Source organism: Gouania willdenowi, chromosome 12, assembly GCF_900634775.1.
Source record: "Gouania willdenowi chromosome 12, fGouWil2.1, whole genome shotgun sequence".
In the NCBI taxonomy this organism is placed as follows: Eukaryota; Metazoa; Chordata; class Actinopteri; order Blenniiformes; family Gobiesocidae; genus Gouania; species Gouania willdenowi.
In genome coordinates, this window is record NC_041055.1 from 3,640,396 (window position 1) to 3,661,583 (window position 21,188).

A 21,188-nucleotide genomic window follows, 5' to 3' on the forward strand; every position below is an offset into this window, starting at 1 on the left:
ACAACAGGAACTCTCCCAGATTCAGTTGGGACAAAACCAAATCTAATGAAACCACTGACAAAGAAACTGTTTCCTACGGCATCACCGATATCAAGACTACCTGGGATGGTTGCTTTGACAAGAACCACATTGTGGATGACACCAACAACACCTGAGCACTCCCCATCGCCAACGCAATTAGTGTAGGCTTGACTAGAACCAGTAACTTTAAGTGTTGATCCACTGCCAACATCAGCCAACTGTCTATCAGAGAAACTGGTAAACGTGCCGACACTAACCAAGCTGGTGAAAGAGCCTTCAACTTTAACCAGCCTGGTAATGACACTAATAGAGACGCAAATGGTGACGTTTGTAGGTTTGTCGCAGTCGGGCAAAGGCGAAGGCGTCACATCGTCGCAGTCGGGCAAAGGCGAAGGCGTCACATCGTCGCAGTCGGGCAAAGGCGAAGGCGTCACATCGTCGCAGTCGGGCAAAGGGGAAGGCGTCACATCGTCGCAGTCGGGCAAAGGCGAAGGCGTCACATCGTCGCAGTCGGGCAAAGGCGAAGGCGTCACATCGTCGCAGTCGGGCAAAGGCGAAGGCGTCACATCGTCGCAGTCGGGCAAAGGCGAAGGCGTCATATATTTGCACTTTGGGCCCTTACAGTGTGCGCCTGGGTATAGGAAGTCCTGTTGGTAGTTAAGTTCATACTGATGTGCAGGATGGTGTCCATACTCCCAGAGGTCCTTAATATGCTGCTTTAGAATATCTCTACGCTGACGAGTCCTCTCAATGTCCTCTCCTGCTTTTAAACAGGCAGCCAGCATGGAGAACATTTCACCAGCAGAGTCCAAATAAATTATTTCCAAGAAGGAATCCTGAAAAACAGTCAAATGTTAGTGCTCTCCCCCAAACCACTGAGTGATGGATGCCACAGGTGTCCTCACCTTATCTGCTGTGGTGGAGATCTGCACCAATACGGCATCTGGAGTGGAGGTGGTGAGCATCGACCCCACCACGTCACCTTTACCCAGAGCTCTGACCCTCTTCAGGCTGTTTCCTAACGGCAGCTTCACTGTCACATCTGTAGCTCTGCACCTCACCAGCGGTGCTGCTGGATACAGGGAAGACGTTGCAGGATCCTCACAGGAAGCCACAGCAGTCACGTTGGCCTGCAGAAGGTGGTCCAAATAGCGCACCTTGAGCTGGTGATAGTGGGTACCGTTTACCGTCTGGACACAAAAGTCAGGGTTAAAGTTAGTCCAGGTTTCATTAAAGGCAAAGCTCAAACCAACAAACAACAGTTCACAAAGACAAAGTTTGACCTCAAGCATTTCTTCTGATTTCCCCCCCAGTGAAAGTGGTCACTTACTGCTAAATGGACCAAGCTGACCAGAAGTGAGCCATTTCTCAAGTTCAGATCAAACATACTAAAACTGATCTATAACTGAAAGATGATTTTAACCACTGCACAGGACTAATACTGACAATTACAGACCATTTCCTCCTGAGTCTGGAAACTTGTTGAACATTGAATTGAAGTGAACAAATATGCTGAGTGAGGATATGACATCACAAAGTGGCACAGTTAATGAGCTCTAAAGCTCTTCTCTACACATCCAGAGCTCAAAGTGAAATCAGGTTTCAGCACTACTTTAGAGCTTTCTCACTGGTTTGGGTGGTGCTGAAGTCCCAGACCAATCACAACATCTAACTTCCCAGGTTGATTTAAAGAACTAACGTTTCCAGCTACTCTTCATCTTACCATCGGATGAATCATTGAAAAAAAAAAAAAAAGGGAGGACCAACCATACATCTCTAAAGTCCTCATTTCTAGTAGGAGACAATGCTCCAGGACAGGAACTTTTTACTTCTCAATATTACATAAGTTTAATTAAAGAGTAACTAAACCCTCCAATTTTCTATTAGGGGAACATTTTAAAAATGAATCACTAATGACCAGTAAAGACACTAAGTCTATACTATGATCCCTTAAACTACCTACGTAATACTCAATAGTTCTATTCACAATTCAGTCCAACTTACTCAAAATGGATTGCAGTCCACAGCTGCCAGTTCTTAAAGGGGCGGAGCCTACAGTCATACAACTAATGATGGTACAATAAAGTCATAGTATCTCATTCTCAGCCAATAGCAAAATTCAATTGTAATAGCAGAGTTTCAATCCATAGAGCGCAGTCACGATTATAAAACAGCACTACTTTAAAACACCATTATCTGCTGAAAATAAATGCATTTCATTTAGTTTAGTTACTCTGTAAATGTACAGAATATCAGTGGCTTTTGAAAGACCTTACAATCAATAGACTAATGTAAAAAGTATACATTAAAACTACACCATACAACACATTAGATAAAAGCACAACCACCACAACAGGCTAATGAGCAACAATCATCTACACAACCTTACAGTCCACCTAAACATGTTGTACATATGCAATGGTGACGTTGTTCCACCACAGAGGAATTAATGGTTCATTTAAATGAGTCAAATGTTTTGTTCATGTAGAACTGGATTTCTTAAAGTGGCACATAAATAAGTATGTTTATCTTTAGAGTTTAACTGTTTCCTTTTGACTTTAGTTTATGTGTCACTGACCTCTAACAACATTAATGCAATGATTTTCTACATGGTAAATATTGTGCCAATTATTTTTACTTATGAAAAATGCATTAAATTAATTGAGCAATGATGGCTTTATGATGTGGACATTTTCAGTTTTATAGTTTGTTCATCTGTTAAAGTTTTTCCACGAGGAGGTGCCATTTCACATCAGTTGTGTATATGATGAAGGTTTTGCTTTGTGTAATCCCAGGACTACTTTATTCTTTAGATTAATTGATCAGTATTAAATCTCTAGATTCAAGATGTTTAAATCATTTCATCATGGTATAGTCACCTTTTTTGGTTTCTGTTCATTTCAGTGTATTTTTCTGTTAGAGTTACCATGGCAACCATTAGAGTCATTTATTTCCTCAAGCTGATTCCTAGCAATATGTTTGGACTTGGGGAGGATCATCTTTACTTTATTAAATAAAGTATTGTTTATGGTTAATGCTAGGTTAGTGTTTATGCTTGGATAATGTTATTGTTAGGCTAACACTATTACTAGATTAATGCCAACATTACACTAATGCTATTACAATACTGATGCTATTGTAGGCTAATGCTAACATAAAGCTAATGTAGTGTGATGCTAGCCAGCACCTGCATCTTAATTTGCTTTTTCTTCAGGAAATGCAAATATTCTAGTTAGAACTGCTACTATTAAATTAATGCAGATGTGGTTTTGACTGCGTTATATCTGTTAGTGGACTTTTAGATCATAGCATAAAACTAAGTAGATTAGACATTGTTATCCTGTCTGCTTTATAGTAAATGCCATGTCAATTTGGGTTCTAGTCCGGGTCATTTATAATTGTTAGAGATATATAGAGAGATAGATATATATATATATATATAGATATAGAGAGATAGAGATATATATAGATATAGAGAGATAGATATATATATATAGATATAGATATAGAGAGATAGAGATATATATAGATATAGAGATAGAGATATATATAGATATAGAGAGATAGAGAGAGATAGAGATATATAGAGATAGAGAGATAGAGATATATAGAGATAGAGAGATAGAGATAGAGAGAGATAGAGAGAGAGAGAGAGAGAGATAGAGATATATAGAGATATAGAGATATATAGAGATATATAGAGATATATAGAGATATATAGAGATATATAGAGATATATAGAGATATATAGAGATATATAGAGATATATAGATATATATAGATATATATAGATATATATAGAGATATATAGAGATATAGATATTAACTTAATAACTTAAGTTATTAATTACAGGGGGAGAATGATCATTTTAGAGGGTTGTTTTCTGATCGAGAGGTTGGGGGTTCGATCCCAGTACCTGACTATGTGTCGAAGTGTCCTTGGGCAAGACACTGAACCCCAAGTTGCTCCCAGTGGTCGACTAGCGCCTTGCATGGCAGTCCTGTCCCACTGGTGTGTGAATGTGAGAGTGATTGTGTGAATGAGCCGATATGTAAAGCGCTTTGAGACTGCTTCAGTGGTGATAAAGCTCTATATAAATCAAGTCTATTTACAGAAAACTACATTTTGATGGTTTCTTTAAACAGACCAAATGGTTCCCATTCCATACCGGAACTGGAAATGGTTCTGGAACCAGAGCTAGAACCACTGCTCCATCTTAAAGTGCCAATGACGTGGCTTTAACCTCCCAGTCAGTGCTTCATACTGGTCCTTACCAGGAGCTCCACGTGGCAGCTGGTGTAAGGGATCTTCAGTAGCAGCCACGAGCCCAAGCTCTGAACAGAACCACGACATCCCTCCTCTACAGACAGCCACCTCCTCCCATCTGTGGAAACATGTGAAGACAAAGGAGTGAAGCACAAAGCCTGCCTTCATAGAGAACCAGGATGGAGCTCAAAGGAAGTGTTGAGGTGAGCGTCAGCAGCAACTCACCCTGCAGACGCAGGCCAGAGTGTCTGATGAGCGACAGACGGACAGACAGAGACGTGTCGCTGCAGCCAAACTGTGGACGGCCCAAATCCAAGGAGTCTGCAGCATCTGGAACTGACAGACATCAGTGTGAACATCTGGATCCACATCAGCAGGAAGCACAGACACAGGAGCTGCTATAGAGTCAATGAATCCCTGCAACGATTCACCATTTGATGACTCATCGCTTTGTGGCCTTGATTAGAGCATCTGAGCTGCTGATGGACCACTACAGGGATTAGCTCTTCTTCTGCAGTCCTGGAGAGCTGCTGTCCTGCATGTTCTAGCTCCTACAACAGCACTACTGTGTGGCTCAATACTAATAATCATTTAAAAAAAGAATATATCTCAGGCTTTCCACTATCCTGACTTCACTAATTCTTTAATCTGAAACAAACACTTGCAGAAACTTGCTGCAGTTCTATGTGAGTCTAACCCCCAATTTCCACTGGACGCGGCTCCGCTGCGCCACCGAAGTTGATAGGTTTCCACTTTAGTTTATGTGTTAATTTCCACCGGGTCCACTGCTATACGTGTCTGCTCCTTCCCAGCTGTGGTAGTCCGGTGCCCTCCACTAGACATATGCTTATTTTGTTTTAAAATACTCATTTTAGGAGTTGCTGCTGCTTTAATTTCTTCTCAGAGCATGAAAAGCCCAGTTAGATGGATTACTGAGTGCATCATAACCCAGACTTTCCCCTAAACAAGCCTCACTCAAAAGTCACTCACACGTGCTGTCTTTTTATAGGACAAAAAACATATTTTTAAGAGAACTTAACTGAATCAAATGTTTTGTAGAAGCTAAAGTTCCTTGAAAAATGTAATTTGACAGTTTGATAAACACCACTTGTTTTTGATATTTGAACTTGAATTAGAGTGAAATGAAATACAATTAATTTTATTTTGTTCTTGTAAAGTTGAAATTTGTTATTGATATCATGCTCTATCACGATGTATATTGTATAGTTTGGTATCAGGATATATAATATCTTACCACGCAAAACGGGAGTCATATCAGATTCATGGAAATGCATTTTGACTGATTAATGTGGAGCATTAATAGATTTTTTTAATTAATGCATTTATTTATTTTCAACCAATTTTTTTTTTTCTTAAAAGATTTGAAGATTTGACTTTTCCTCAGAATGACGTCACCTTGATTCCGTCCAATCAGAGCAGCTCTAATGATGCGAGCTGAGTTTCTCTGTGTGAACATTACAATGATCCTTCAGTGTTATAGAGCTATAGGAGAACATTTAAAACCTTTTTGCCAACTATAAATGTTATATGGATGTTTAACAGCTTCTGCTTCACTTGGTTTAAAGGAGGAAACATTAAGGAGTTTATCTTCACAAGCTGCTCTATGGTCTGATAGAGATGTCTGGCTCTCATCTAATGAGAATCAACTCAATACATTTTCACAAAAGCACATTATCTTTGGTCTTATGACTAAGTCACACCATAACTTCCTTAATATTTTACTACACATTTTTATAAACAAATATTGAAAACTCAAACCTAATTTTACAATATTTTTGCATTTAAAAAAACAAAAAACAAAAAAAACAGTTAAACGAGATTGAAGAATTTCATGTACGGTTAAAAAAAATTCCATAGAACTTATATAAACACCAATATAGAATGGAAAATAAAGAGGCATTGTATAAGGTAGATCAGTTCATGTTAAAGAGATTACAAAGCAGTCAGAATAAATTATTTATCAAATTGAATGTGTGAATATGCTTATTAATTTATTTGATGGATCTATGCAATATTTACACCACAAATGTTATTTATCTCAGCAAACTTTGAAATGTAACACTCACCTTCCACAAACCTCCACACCGGCACCGGGAGGAACTCTTCCCCGCTGCGGGGCTCCTTCGGCGGCTCAGAGTCCGACCACAGCGCCTCCAGATCGGCCAAAGTTTCCGCGGCGTCCCGGCGCGGTTCCTCCGCCATGCTGAGCCGGACTACGGCCACCAAGCCGAGCCAAATCCAGGCCATCATCGTCCGAACTGGAACCTTCTTCATGTCCGTCAGGAACCGCTGAGGAGCAGCTCACACACCTGAGGATAAATGTCCTCGGACACACCTGGAGCTGCTGCTGATTGGACAGCTGCACGGAGGCTGCACGTGTGGGGCGTGTTTTTGGATTTATTTATTTATGAAATGAAATGAAATGATTTATTTATATGTTTTTATTTTTGCTTTTTTTTTACATTTATAAGTTGTGTGTATGTTATAAATTGCAAATAAAAACAAAGTTCAACAAATAATAATTTTGCATCTGGCAATTTATGAAAGTGTTTTATAAATAAAGTTATTGGAAATCCAAAGTCTTTCTTTCTTTCTTTGTCTCTTATTAATTCAGTCAATGACATAGAGCACGTGTGTCAAACACAAGGCTCGGGGGCCAAATCAGTCCACAGGGGAAAGTAGAAATGGGTGTGAAAACAGTGTAAATTATTAAATATTTTAGTTCTAGATATATCAAAGGGATGTAATATGTCTGGCAAACTTCCACAGGAACTTAAGATTTGGAATTTTGGCAATAGGAAAAAAATAGGAACTATAAATGGGAATTCTTTATTGAGATTAAGCAGAAATTGGTAGTAATTTCAAATCACTGTATCATATCCAAACATAAATATTGGCATCCATGCAAAATAATACACTTAAAAAAAAAACAGACGTATTTGGAAGTAGAACTTTACAATTATTCAAGTGGAGTTTAATTGAATTTGTCACAAATTCATTGAAACTGTACAATATTTACAGGTGTTGACAGTTTTCCCATGCTTGGAAAACACAATGGACGTCATTTTTACTCTCAAATTGTTGAAAAAACCTAATTTTTCCCCAAATTCTGCTCAATACTCAAATTATTTGACAAAATGTCCCCAAATTAAATAAATATAGTCACTACCTGTCACCTTTTGCATGGATATTATCGGTGCCTTATATACTACATACCTTTATATCATCATTTATAATTGTAAATGCAAAGTAGCACTACAGTTGGAATTGTTTGATTCCCAACCTCTGTGGCCCACTGTGATCAAACATTTGTTTTTGGCCCCTGAAGTAAAATGAGTTCAACACCCCTGACAGAGCATCGTCTCCTTTGAGTTCATATTTATGTAAAATTCACACTGTCACTGAGGGAACATTTTAAACCCTAAATGTAACTAAACCAGAACTTTGGAAGTACTGTAGATTTGTGTTTTTATTATTCAGTCATAAAATATAAATCAAAAAACCTTTTCAGAAAAAAATGTTAATTTCAATCAAAAATAAATATTTTCAATTCAAGAAAAATAATGTTCAAATGCAGAAAAAAATTTTTGATTGAGAAGATTTTTTTTAATTGTCTTTTGTGTATTTGTGTCATATTATGGTAAGTACATTTGTGTCTATTCAATCAACAAAATTAAAAAAAATTCAAAGAAAAAAAATTGTAATCAAAGAAAAAAAGTTTGAAAGCAAAACAACTCGACCCTAAAAAAAAAAACATTTTTGATGGAAGTAAAAATATATTTTGATTGAATAATAGACACAAATTTACCTTCATACTGAACTCCCTCACATTTGCTTTTTTGAGTCTTTTAACCAAGCTTGGATCTGTTTTATGCAATAGGCATAGACTGCCGGGGGGGGGGGGGGGGGGTCTGGCATGCTCGGTTGGAGAGAGGTTGGAGAGGGCGTTAAGAGAGAGGTCATTTAGGTTAGAGAGGGACCGGAGAGGGTCCCATTCCTCTTTCAAACACTCCCTCTATGTCTGCTTCTTCCCTTGTGTGTTTGCTCCTGTACTCCTTCTGGCTTTTGTCTTGCAGGTCCGTGGGATCCTCAGTGTGGAGTTACAGAGACTCAGCGGCTCTGTCTCCACCCTTTCCTCTGCACACACCCAACACAGCATAACGTGGATGGCTGTTCATCATAGGAATGGGATCCACACAAGGTTCCTGCTGCTTAACAGAAGGTTTTCCTTGCCGCCATGATGAATTCATGTTGGGTGTGGGATACATATGTATGTGTATATACGTATATATGCATATGTGTGTATCCATAAAATGAAGAGTCCGTCCTTAAGACTGCTCTACTTTAGGTGTCTTGAGATACCATTGGTTATGATTTGGCGCTATACAAATAAAGATTGATTGATTGATTTTACACTTTAGTGGTAGACACAGGATGTGATGTCACACCACTTCCCCTGACAGTAACTCACCTTCATAGGTTACCAACATTTACCATAAACTTCAGATAATGGTAAATACATATTCATATATATGATGAATATATTACTAAAGACTTTTTAAACTCAAAATATTATCATTGATTAGTTCAGGACAAAAGCAGCAGCTTATTTTGTGATGTTTGTATTACATTTAATTATCCGTGTGTGTGTGTGATTGTTTTTATTTGTGTGTCCGTATGAATGTGTGTGTGTGTGTGTGTGTGTGTGTGTGTAAAATAAAAGAACACTTCTTATTCTCAGACTTTATGAAAAGTAAAAGCAACACTCGAACCGTCAGTTCTGTACGACCCCTTCATGGTCGTGGGAAATCTTAGCGTCAGAGGCACACCGTGTCACCTGACAGTCATGTGACCCGACAGTGTGTGTGCAAAAATTTCCTGTCAGGGATTAGCAGGATGCTAATGCTAAATGGAGTCACATGACAGCAGTGGTCTGACGTTGCTGTGGCGACGAGAGCAAGACAAACAAAAAAGGGGGGGGCGAACAACGAGCGAGTGAAGGGAGGAAGAAAGGGAGGGAGGGATGGCAGCGTCCCATTGCCTGGAGGGGGGTACAGTAATGATGTCACAGGAAGCAAGGGGACAAACAGACCTTCAAAATAAAAGCCCTCAGGCTGGAATGAGAGAACGAAGACGAACGTTCGGGGGGTGGGGGGGTTCCCACAGCAGGGGGCGCTGCATGGTGGCCTCAGAACGTCTTCCTGTGGATGGCTCGAGCTCGGTCCTCCTCGTACTCACGCTTCGAAACCCACATCTTCTTAAAGGTGTCCAACGAAGCCAAGATGGAACCACTGAGGAACAGAGAGGACAGACCGTTACTGACCAGTACTGACAGTCAGGGAGCAGAGGTCAAAGGTCACAGAGTTCTTTACCCAATCCACGTGGAGTAAAGTCTCTCCTGAGGGGCTGAGATCTACACACGCAAACACAAACACACAAGCAAACACACAGTGAGATGTTACAGTTACAGACTGATGTCATCATTCCTCTTTAAATAAACACGTCACTATAAACTCACCTTAATCTTCACGTCTTTAGGAGCCAGTTTCTTCACCTCAGTCAGTAACCGTTCTCCAAAACCTGAAAGGAACCGTCAGAGAGGAAACATCAGAGAGGAACAGTCAGAGAGGAACAGACAGAGAGGAACAGACAGAGAGGAACAGTCAGAGAGGAACAGACAGAGAGGAACAGTCAGAGAGGAACAGTCAGAGAGGAACAGTCAGAGAGGAACAGTCAGAGAGGAACAGACAGAGAGGAACAGACAGAGAGGAACAGTCAGAGAGGAACAGTCAGAGAGGAACAGTCAGAGAGGAACAGACAGAGAGGAACAGACAGAGAGGAACAGACAGACAGGAACAGACAGAGAGGAACAGTCAGACCTTTAATAAGCGTGGAACCTCCACACAGGACAATGGTGGAGAACAGTGTGCGTCTCAGGTCCAGGTCCGACTTCTGGATGGCGAAGGAAAGAACTTCATGGATTCCTGAGCTTTCGTCTCCGATCAGGTCAGGTCTGAAGAGCAGCTCAGGAGCTCTGAACCGAGCCGGGCCGATCTGAGGTGAGAGGTCACACAGGACGCTGACTGACAACAAATCCATGAAATGTTCCAACAAAAGATGATTGTGTGCATCAGTGTGTGTGTCTTACGTTGAGCGCGCTCCCATCGGGCAGCACGTACTGGACCTTCTCCGTCTCCAGCGTCTCGTCCTTCTGAGGGTTCAGTGAGAGGTAACAGGCTCTCTGTGGAGACACTCAAGTTAGACAGGAAGTGCCCTCCCTGGCTCAGGAAGTTACTCCCACACCTGCGAACCTCTTTGATGGTGCGCACCACCTCGAACTCGGCCGAGGTGTTGAAGTTGTAGCCCTCCTTACGCAGCAGCAGGCGGAGGTAGCGGGACACGTCTCTGCCTGCGATGTCCACTCTGAGGATGGAGTGAGGGATGGCAAAACCCTCATAGATCGGGACCACGTGAGTCACTCCGTCCCCCGAGTCCAGGACTACACCGGTGGTCCGACCTGTGGCGTACCTGTCAGAGGTCAAAACACAGCAGCTTCAGACCAAACATCATCAGCCTACTATGGATTATTCGAGGAGGGTCAAAAGCTCACATGTTTTCATTCAATGATCATATAAAGCAGGGGTTCTCAACCTTGGGCCCAGGACCCAATTTGGGGTTGCAAGACACTGGGAAGGGTCGCCAGATGCTGTCAAAAAACTAAGAATATTTCTGAACAATTTAAGCAAATTTTACCATTTCTCTGCAACTACACCAAACTTGCCATATTTTAAGCTATTTTCATCACTTTTTCTTGCAATATTTTTGCGCCTTTTAGCATTTTTGCTACATTACTCCCATTTCTGCCATCAAATTTCAATGCCTTTTCTGCACATTTTTTCCACTTTCAGACATTTTCAGCACTTATAAACATTTTCAACCTAATGTCACATATATTGATCCAATATAATTTTGAACCTCTTTTCACCATATGTCATTCTTAATTTTGGCAATTATTTGCCAGTTTAAACTCATTGTTCCTACTTTTAAAACTACATTGCCTCAACCCACCATTTTTGTCACTTTTAAGTCAATATTGACACTTTGAACCTTTACCACTTTTTCTGTCTGTTTTTATCCACTCCAATTTGCAACTTTTAAAAAATGTCTGTGGTTTTTAAAATCATATTTCATCACCTTTTCCAACATTTTTGGTCACTTTTAACACATTTTATTTCTGATTAAAACAAGGATTTACATCTTTAAGATGATTATATACTATGGCACAAATAAAAATAAACTTCCTGGATAACAGTGGATATTATTCAGATGAATAAATAAATGTGTTTATCACAGATTCATAGAACAATGGACCATCATTTTACTGACTTTATGGATGGACCCCAAAAATCTCTCCCCTTTATTCCCCCTTATAGATGGTCCTGTCTCCACATGACTGTTCTTCAATGTTCATGTCTGTGTTCAACCACCTTCAGATACAGTGGTGGTCCCCGCTCTCTGGAACCTTTATTTTGGGGGTCACTGGGTGAAAAGGTTGAGAACCACTCGTATAAAGTATCTACAGACTCCATGATAGTGTGGCACCAACATATTGTCAGTAGATGCGTCCTCGAGTGGAACATAGATGTGAGAATCCCTCACTAGTCAATGCATTGACTATTGTTGGAGCAGGAAAGCTCTTGTGATTTCTGTTGGTAATATGATCATGTGTGACACATTCCGCTAACCGTTAGCACTGTGTGTGTGTGTGTGTGTGTGCGTGTCTCACAGGCTCAGCACTGCCTGCATGGAGATGAAGAGTGCAGGAACGTTGAAGGTTTCAAAGAAGATCTCAGCAGCCTTCTCTCTGTTCTTACTGGGATTCAGAGGAGCTTCAGTCAGCAGCACAGGATGCTGTCACACGCACACGCACACACACACGCACACACACACACACACACGTCAGTCATGTGACCCTGAGCAGGTCAATTGATGCCGAACGCGCCCTCACCTCCTCTGAGAAGGTCTGCAGCTGCTCTTTGGAGTAAACGTACTGCCAGATTCTCTCCATGTCGTTCCAGTCACTCACGATGCCGTGTTCCATGGGATACCTGACAGACAGTAGGCCACGGTGCTCCTACAGACACACACACAAACAACTGACAGACAGTAGGCCACGGTGCTCCTACAGACACACACACAAACAACTGACAGACAGTAGGCCACGGTGCTCCTACAGACACACACACAAACAACTGACAGACAGTAGGCCACGGTGCTCCTACAGACACACACACAAACAAACAACTGACTGACAGTAGGCCATGCTGCTCCTACAGACACACACACATCTGACAGACAGTAGGCCACGCTGCTCCTACAGACACACACACAAACAACTGACTGACAGTAGGCCACGGTGCTCCTACAGACACACACACAAACAAACAACTGACAGACAGTAGGCCACGGTGCTCCTACAGACACACACAAAAAACTGACAGACAGTAGGCCATGGTGCTCCTACAGACACACACACATCTGACAGACAGTAGGCCACGGTGCTCCTACAGACAGACAGACAGACATAGTAGGCCACGGTGCTCCTACAGACGCACGCACGCACGACCTCTGCCTTGGGGCCTATGAACATGTCTCCTTCCATACACACACATTTATCAACCGTTCGTATGTTCAGATCTGAGCGTACGACATATGTTCGACCAAATTCATGTGATGTGATCGTACGCTACGATCAGATCTCACGTCAGGTCTGACCTTGTGCACAATAATCTGAGTGGATTAGTGGTTCGCACAGTCTAATATGACTGAGACTGAAAATAAAGTTTTAAAATAACCTCAGCTGTAATTTAAGCATAATCAGACACGCATTCAGAACAGATTAAAACAGATTATTAAAACTAACTAAACAAAATAGAATACATTTTTAAAAAAGCCCACATTATTATTGATACAACTTTTTGGTTTTCCTTTCACGGAATACTGTATAACCCCACTAATAAACTCTGCTACTGAGCAGGAGTGTATGGGTTGTTTGAGTGTTTCTTTAAGTCCAGTTTTGTCAAAAAGCTCATCTTTGTTTAGCTCCACCTCAGATGTGAAGATGCCAATTTTCATCTTGGAAAAGTTTCCTTTCTTGTTTAACCTCAGTGGGCGGGGCTTCAGAAACAGGAGGACGTAACAACTTAATGACGATGGAATTCAGCCGCCGCATTCATCAACACTCGATCATTTGTACGCTGGGATTGGTCAGATACGAATGTTTCATGAATCACATGTTGGTCCTGTCGTACGAACACGTTCACTCAGATTTACACCTGCTTTCACGAAAGGTTGATAAATGAGGGCCCATGACAAGCACACACACACACGTACCTCTGCCTTGGGGCCTATAAACATGTCTCCTTCCAGAGCTCCTGCCATCACTCTCACATGTTTGGGTCGACCCACACTGAAACACACACAGCAGGTGATAATAGTTCATTCAACACCTGAGGACTAACTATCACTATCATCCTAATCTGTCCAATCAGGAGCTGCTTATTCATGTGAACCATGGAACCTCTGTGTGGTCACATGACTGAACACTCACTAGTTGGGGAAGCAGTATTTGGGGATTTGGTCTCCGGCAAATCCAGCCTTGATGACGCCTGAGCCCTGCAGGAAGAGAGCACAGATCAGCAGGAAGTCATGAGACGCAGCCTGAGGATGTCCCATAATGCTCAGCGTCACATTCATAACCTATAGTATACACCGTGATACATCACATAGAAAACATTTATAGCTTATATCTCGTTTCCATTCCATCATCTTCTATGTTTAGATACTTTACTGCTATTAAACTTCCTCAACTTGTAGCAAATAATGATGAAAAGTCAATCATAAAATACATTAATGAGCTGATCACCATTTAAGCTAATACACCATCAGCTAAACCTGATTTTCTTACTAGAGCCATTTCACATTTGAATGCAGTCATGGTAATCTGAATAAACACATTAAAAACACACTTGAGATGACGCTCCACATTCATTTTCAGTCACAAGGAATTACATGATCACCACACAAACCGTAACACATATGAAAAGATCATAAATGGGATTATGGACAAAATTTGATGCATTTGTTTGTCATATTTTGAAAAATAGAGTGTAAATGTGTGATAATGTCCTAAAAACATGCGTGTGACTGCAAGACATTTCTGTGTCATGTTGGGATTTGATTTTAATTAAAGAGAGAGAAAAGAAACAGCTCAGATTGATTTTTCCCTTTCAAAGGCTCTACCTATACACAGTGATATTTAACAAATAAACCATGTAAAATGAGGTCATCTGATCTAATGGTCGTGGTCTGAGCAGCTCAGGCTTCCATTTCTAATTAAATAGTTACTCATGTTGAGCTGTCCCAATAAAGGAGCAGTATGTAGAATCATGAGACTTGTACAGAAACAACCACGCTCCACCCTCCCCTCCCTGTATAAAACATGCCGTCCCTTAGCGACTTTCAATAGAGACTAGTGACAAATGTAGTGACTTTATCTCATGTTATTGGAGTTGTATGATGTTCACAGTACTCTGCAGTTACTGTCCTCCAAAGCAGCAGCGGCTACTTCGACAAATCTATCCATTATTTTTTCGATTAGTCGACTAGTCAGCAGAAGGAGGAAGATAATATTTCAAAGCGGGTACGTCACTAACTCACTGATGAGTGCAGAGCTAAACATGCTTTCAGACGTACACACAGACCTAATAAAAACTATTATTAATTACTGTAATACATAGGGATGTAACGATTAATCGTAAGGCAGTTTAAAATCGATTAATTGGTATCACGGTTTACATCGCTGCTGTGAAATTGAATCGCAGTACTTTTTTAACCAGCAGAGGGCGCTATCCAGAAGTGTTGGCGGCGGGCGGAATCTGCTAATACTTACTTTCTGGCCGCCTTCTACTCTTAAACATGTTCATAAATGATTCCTTACCCCTTTGGCACTGAAATAATATCTGTAATATTACGTGAATGTCTGGAAAATTTAGGTTTTTCTATTAACTCTGTCTGCTAGCATAGCATCTCTTCTTCACTGCTATAATATCTGCATGCCAACCGACCACTGGGTTACCAGCGCCCTCTGCTGGTCAAAACAAATATCTGACGCAAATACAATGCAATTTTTTTAGTCCAATTGTTAAGGCACAAAATACATTTTCAGTTCCACTTTTAAAAAGAAAAAGAACTATTATGCAGTTTTGTATTGTTTACTATAGAACCAGAATTTAAATTATTAGGCTTCTTCTTCATTTGTATTATTCCTTTATTTATTTCATTCAAGATTTATTTTTTAGTTAAATTGCATTGTTTTGAATAGTTTATCAAGGGATTCTTTTGACAATGAAAAATAAAAGGAAAATAGTACAGTATTTTCCCAAAAAAAAATAAAGGAATATTTTTCAGTCATTTATGTACAGTCCCATTTTGTAAAATAAATTGTGAGAGAATCGTATCGTGAACCCAGTATCGTGAATCAAATCGTATCGGGAGTTGAGTGAATCGTTACATCTCTATACCTATCTGAATCAGAGACTGGTGGCTAACAAACACAGTTGCATGTGATTAGAAATGAAAGATTGGGAAAATATCAGCTGTAGTGATGTCACTCCTATCTCGGTCTGCGGACAAACCGGGTTCCACTGTGGTTCTGTTTGGGGGCTCTCTCCCTCCATGTATCTCCGTCGTGCTTTAATGATTGAGAGCTGAACTTCATAGTTTACAATTAGTGTTTCACTGCTTTGTTTTTGGTGAAAAGTTCTGAAGCTTTAGGTGGCATTACGCTTCTTCTGTTTTTTCCCTCTTTCCTCCATTCTTCTTCATCGTTTACTTGCACAAAGATGGTGGTGAAACACTTCCCCTAGTGGTTAAGGTAAGGTACTGCAACAGAAAGAAAGTAGCAAGCCGGCCACAGGCTGCATTTTGTCATTCATTTTCAAGATTAAACGACACATCGACGCTATAAAATCCGCATCGTAAATTTTTTGTCGTCGACAACCGATTATGTCGACTAATCATTGCAGCCTTACAGCTCACACGTGCAGCTGCAGTAATCACAGCTGCCAGTCAGACCAGCACCATTCCACATCCAGACTGCATATTAATTGCACCTGTTTTCTCCACCTTAGATAAGCTTCTCTTAGGTTTACATGTGGTTTATCACGTCTGTTCCCGCTCTCCCTCTGGAACCAATACTTCTGTACTTCCCCAGTATGCTTGTGCCTTTATTCTGTTGCTTCTCTACATCGGTCTTCCTTTCCCACTTGCTTTGCTGTGTAACCGTTGTGTCTAACGCTGTGATGGAGACTTCTGCTGGAACGTCCACCATTACACTTGACTACAGAGGACGTATACGGGCATTGACTTTAGTCGGGCCAATAGTAACAACCCAAAAACAGCTCATGGAGCACTCAGTAAACAGACATCTGATTGACTGAAAAGTGACGTAATAAGCCTGGATTTCTAAAGCTCAAATACAGAGCCAAGAGAAGGAGAAGAGGTACAATCAGAACACTTTGAATTACAATATACTCAAAGGTGATTATGGATTTTTTTAAATCAAATTAAGGCAAAAAACACATACTGCAGCTTTAAGGGGTACATTACGAAGTGAGATTACCTCTTATCGCACTAAGTTCCAGGATTAATCAGTGTGTGCTGTCCTACGAAGCTCGCTAACGTCTTACTGAGATAAATCACCATGGTAACTTAGGCTGAATGACTAACATGGTCGGGAGCAGGTATTGCTCTGGCTCTACATCACCCCAGTTATCCTCTCCACCATCACTAACTGCTAGGGATGCACCGAAATGAAAATTTCAGGCTGAAGCGGAATAAATTCTAAAATAACAAATACCGAATGCGGTTGTTAAGTTTTTCACTATTTTTTTTAATAGAATACATTTTTAGACATGTTTTTTTAAAGAAAGTAAATGTATGAATATTATGACATTTTTTTTTAAATATTCCAGTAGCCTTTGTTTTTCAAAAAAACCGCAACAAAGTTTTTAATTTATATTAGGCCTTCAAATAAAACAAAACATGCATTCCAAGAAAAATCTAAATCTAAATCTATTATAAATCACTTTATAATAGTTTTGCTACAGTGATATACATCCTTTTAGCCTCATTCAGAGGGACAAAGTTGAAAAGTTCTGTTTCCTCCTCCCTTGTTATAACTCATTTTGTAAAAAGTCAGCTCCAAACGCGACAGTTGGATTTTGCCCACGTTGGTAGGTGACGTCACCTAACACGCCTCCTAGAATGTGAGCTCCTCCCTCTCCAACAATCTAACAGCTAAAACAAACACTGCTGTTTAATATAGAATATATATTATACTTTATTGCCATATATGTAAATACAAACTGCACTACTGGATGCCCAAACTGCACTACTTTTTCTGCTGCCGATCGTGTTGGGAGTCACTGCTTGGAGCCACGGACCCATTGTTTACACACATCAGCTGTTAGCACTCTGTGCTAATGCTACACCAGTCTATGCAGCGAGACACGGTGTAGTGTAAGGAGGAAACAATGAGGAAGTTTACGGATTCGTAGCTCACAGCGCTAACAATGGACTCGGTTGTGGAATTGGACGGTTTACGTGGTGACGGACGACGGAGAGCGGTAAGGAGAGAGTCTGGCTGTGTTTGTGTGTGGGAAGGAGGAGCTGCTGCAGTGTTCCTGCAGCAACGCACACACACTTTCATGCACGTTGTTTGATAGCGTCAATGCTTCACACGCTACTATTCGGCTTTGCTTTTAACTCACAAAACCAAAGGCTGAATGTTGCTTTTTTTGCAATATTCGGCCGAATATATTCGGTGGCCGAATATTCGGTGTATCCCTACTAACTGCATCTCCGATATTAAAACCAGGATAAACAACAACTTTCTCATACTCAACAGCAATAAAACAGAACTCCTCATCAACAGCCCCACATCTCTCCTCCCCTCTGTCCAGAACTTTACCCTCCTCATTGACATTCACAGTGTCAACCCCTCCCCCTCGGCATCATAATGGACTCCACCTTCTCATACCAAACACACATCAACCACATTATTTTTCCACCTACGCAACATTGTCTTCCTCCGCCCCTCCCTTACCTAGTCAACAGCTGAAATCCACATCCACGCTTTCATCACTTCCAGACTCGACTGCTGTAAAAGCCATCTCTAAGGACTTCCCACCACTCATCTCCAAAAACTACCATACATCCAGAACTCTGCTGCCTATCTCCTCACTCACCCTCGGTCCAGAGAACACATCACTCCCGTCCTCCTCCTCACCTACAAGTCCCACCATAACCTGGCCCCGCCCTACCTCACCGAGCTCCTGCAACATGAACAACCAACCCGCCACCTCCGCTCAGACAACACCAACCGTCTCACGCCCATCACTTGCACTAACCGCCGGACCTTGGGGGACCAAGCCTTCACCATTGCTGCCCCCACCCTTTGGAACTCACTCCCACCGCCCATTCGAAACTCTGAGTCACTACCAAACTTCAAATCATTACTCAAAACCCACCAGTTCAAACAGGCTTTTCCATAAACCCCTTTTTGTTTTGTTTTGTCATCTCTATGTAAAACGCCTGAGTGTTCAAAAAAGCGCTATACAAATTTGAAGTATTACTATGATTATTATTATTATTACTAAATCTCCACCTCCTGACCAATCAGTTCTTTTAGAAAACAACCTGTCTATTGTTAGAAGATCCTGGTTGGTGCATATCTGACAGCTGCATTTAGAAAAGAAGATTATTAAGGATAAATGCAATCTTTTCATTTACCAATGACATCATTTAGGAAAGATATAGATTTATATCTGATGGATTGATTTATAGTCAGCTGATGAAGCCTGTGTCCATATGTGAAGTCATTAATTCATTAATTCAACGCTAGTGAGGCTGACAGCATCAGCAGGAACATACTACAGTGAAACAATGTGCTCTCATCCTAGTGTGTGTGATAAATAGGTCTACTTGAATAGCAAAACGTGTGTGCTGTAATAAAGTTTAACTGATCAGAGCGCTGTCTGTTTATCATCCAATGGATTCATATCATAAATAATCTCATGCTTTTACGTATGAACAGTATCAGCAGCTTCCTGCCTGTGTTCTGTCATTCCTGCCTTTTCTGTAACAGCAGTGTTGTTTTTGGTCTGAATTATGAATTTTTATTATTCATTATGTTAAACTTCAGCAACACCTAACCTGGTCGGTACCAAGTTATGAAGTGAATCAGATCTGAGCGAGTATAAAAGCTCCGCCTCCTGGTATGCTGCACTGACACTGTTGCTCTTCGCTGTCATCATGGATTTGAATTCATGATATTTGTTTAAGATCATAAACTGTTCCTTATGACGCTCGCTCTGCCAGGTTCTCCATTGATTGGTCAGATGCTGCAATCTCTACCCCTTTTATGTGAGCACGCACATACCAAGGCCGAAAACACTTGGCTTAAATTAGCATGTTGTTATCGACCTTCGTAGGACAGCTTCTCTCTGACAGGGAATGTTTGGTTAAGTGAAGCCTGCTAACGGGGATTAATCCAGGATATAATTAACAAGCTTGGTAGCATAGGCCCAAAATGAGCTGAGGTTATCTACAGACAGGAGGTAGAGATGAGCCGTTGAACATCACTAAGTTAGACTGAACCATCTCTAACAGTAGCAGTCTATTCTTTGAGTCCAGGCCTGAGGGAGACTTCCTGCTCTCTCATGAGAGAATGAACATCTTAAAGCACACACTCATGCGTCATACTCAGAATTTTATGGCCTATCATGTCAATAAAGGGTTTCTTCTTCAGTAAATCCTGCTCTTGTGTGTGTTTTTGTGCTTGGTGCTGAGGCGGAATGTCTCGGACCAATGTTTGATGAGTTCCATTTTAAAGATGTGATGATGACACACGTCTGTAAAAGCTGCTAAACTTTATGCACCACATTTCTGCAGCCCATTGTTACAACACAACCCTTCAAAATAAAAGTAGAACGTCTCAGTAGGTTTTGACTGGGAAATGCTGAGGACAAATCAGATATTTACATTACAGTACAGATATGAATTATTATCATGTAATTAAATAAAAGATCATTCATACAAATCAACATTATAATATTAATATTTACACGTTTATATGTATTTAATACATACACAATATCTATCTTACACACACACACACACACGCACACACGCGCACACACACACACACACACACGCGTGCGCGCACACACACACAAACTGACTGACAGACAATAACACACACGCGCACGTACGCAAACAATGACAGACACAAACACACAGACAGACAGTCTGAGCTAGCTTAGCCTCGTTAGCATATTAGCTGATGCTGACAGACAGAAAGTGCATCTTCTCTCTACTTTAATGTCAGATCATTCAACCCAGACCAATATAACCACTTCCGTTCGCACAGACGGGTTTGTTTAATCCTGGTCATTAAATAAGCCCGAATCAGGCTGACGGATGCTAACAGATGCTAACGGGCGTGGATCGGTGACATCATCACACTCACGTTATCGATGACCACCGGCTGGTTTGCTAAGATGTCGTAGGACTCCATGAGCGCTGCTCAGTCGGTGATTGTGTGTGTGATTAACAGTCAGTGATCCTGTGTCTGTTGTCTCTTGGTCGGTTTCTGTGTTTTCTCCGTTAGAATCCGCTCCGTCACCGCTACCAAGGCCCCGCCCTCTGTCACCAGCACAACCAATCAGAGAGAACGCATCTGGCTGACACAAACAATAGCCATTCAGAATGATGCACTTGGTGACTGACAGGAGAGAGACGCAATCAGAGAGCAGAA

At 41.0% G+C, this 21,188-nt stretch overlaps 2 protein-coding genes across 2 annotated transcripts; both read right to left on the reverse strand.

The window, feature by feature from the left end:
• Nucleotides 1-207: 207 nt before the first annotated feature.
• Nucleotides 208-6,648, reverse strand: LOC114473664 (uncharacterized). The gene is made up of 6 exons (XM_028463427.1): nucleotides 6,376-6,648; nucleotides 4,514-4,624; nucleotides 4,297-4,406; nucleotides 927-1,211; nucleotides 279-857; nucleotides 208-222 (listed from the first exon to the last, which is right to left on the reverse strand). Exons 1-6 carry the CDS (start codon nucleotides 6,581-6,583, stop codon nucleotides 208-210), a joined length of 1,308 nt encoding a protein of 435 aa, XP_028319228.1. The 5' UTR covers nucleotides 6,584-6,648.
• Nucleotides 6,649-9,037: 2,389 nt separating this feature from the next.
• Nucleotides 9,038-21,093, reverse strand: actr1b (actin related protein 1B). Its single transcript, XM_028463588.1, has 11 exons — nucleotides 20,901-21,093; nucleotides 13,920-13,984; nucleotides 13,703-13,778; nucleotides 12,318-12,443; nucleotides 12,096-12,220; nucleotides 10,621-10,837; nucleotides 10,458-10,550; nucleotides 10,189-10,363; nucleotides 9,828-9,889; nucleotides 9,682-9,722; nucleotides 9,038-9,600 (listed from the first exon to the last, which is right to left on the reverse strand). Exons 1-11 carry the CDS (start codon nucleotides 20,946-20,948, stop codon nucleotides 9,498-9,500), a joined length of 1,131 nt encoding a protein of 376 aa, XP_028319389.1. The 5' UTR covers nucleotides 20,949-21,093; the 3' UTR covers nucleotides 9,038-9,497.
• Nucleotides 21,094-21,188: the final 95 nt, after the last annotated feature.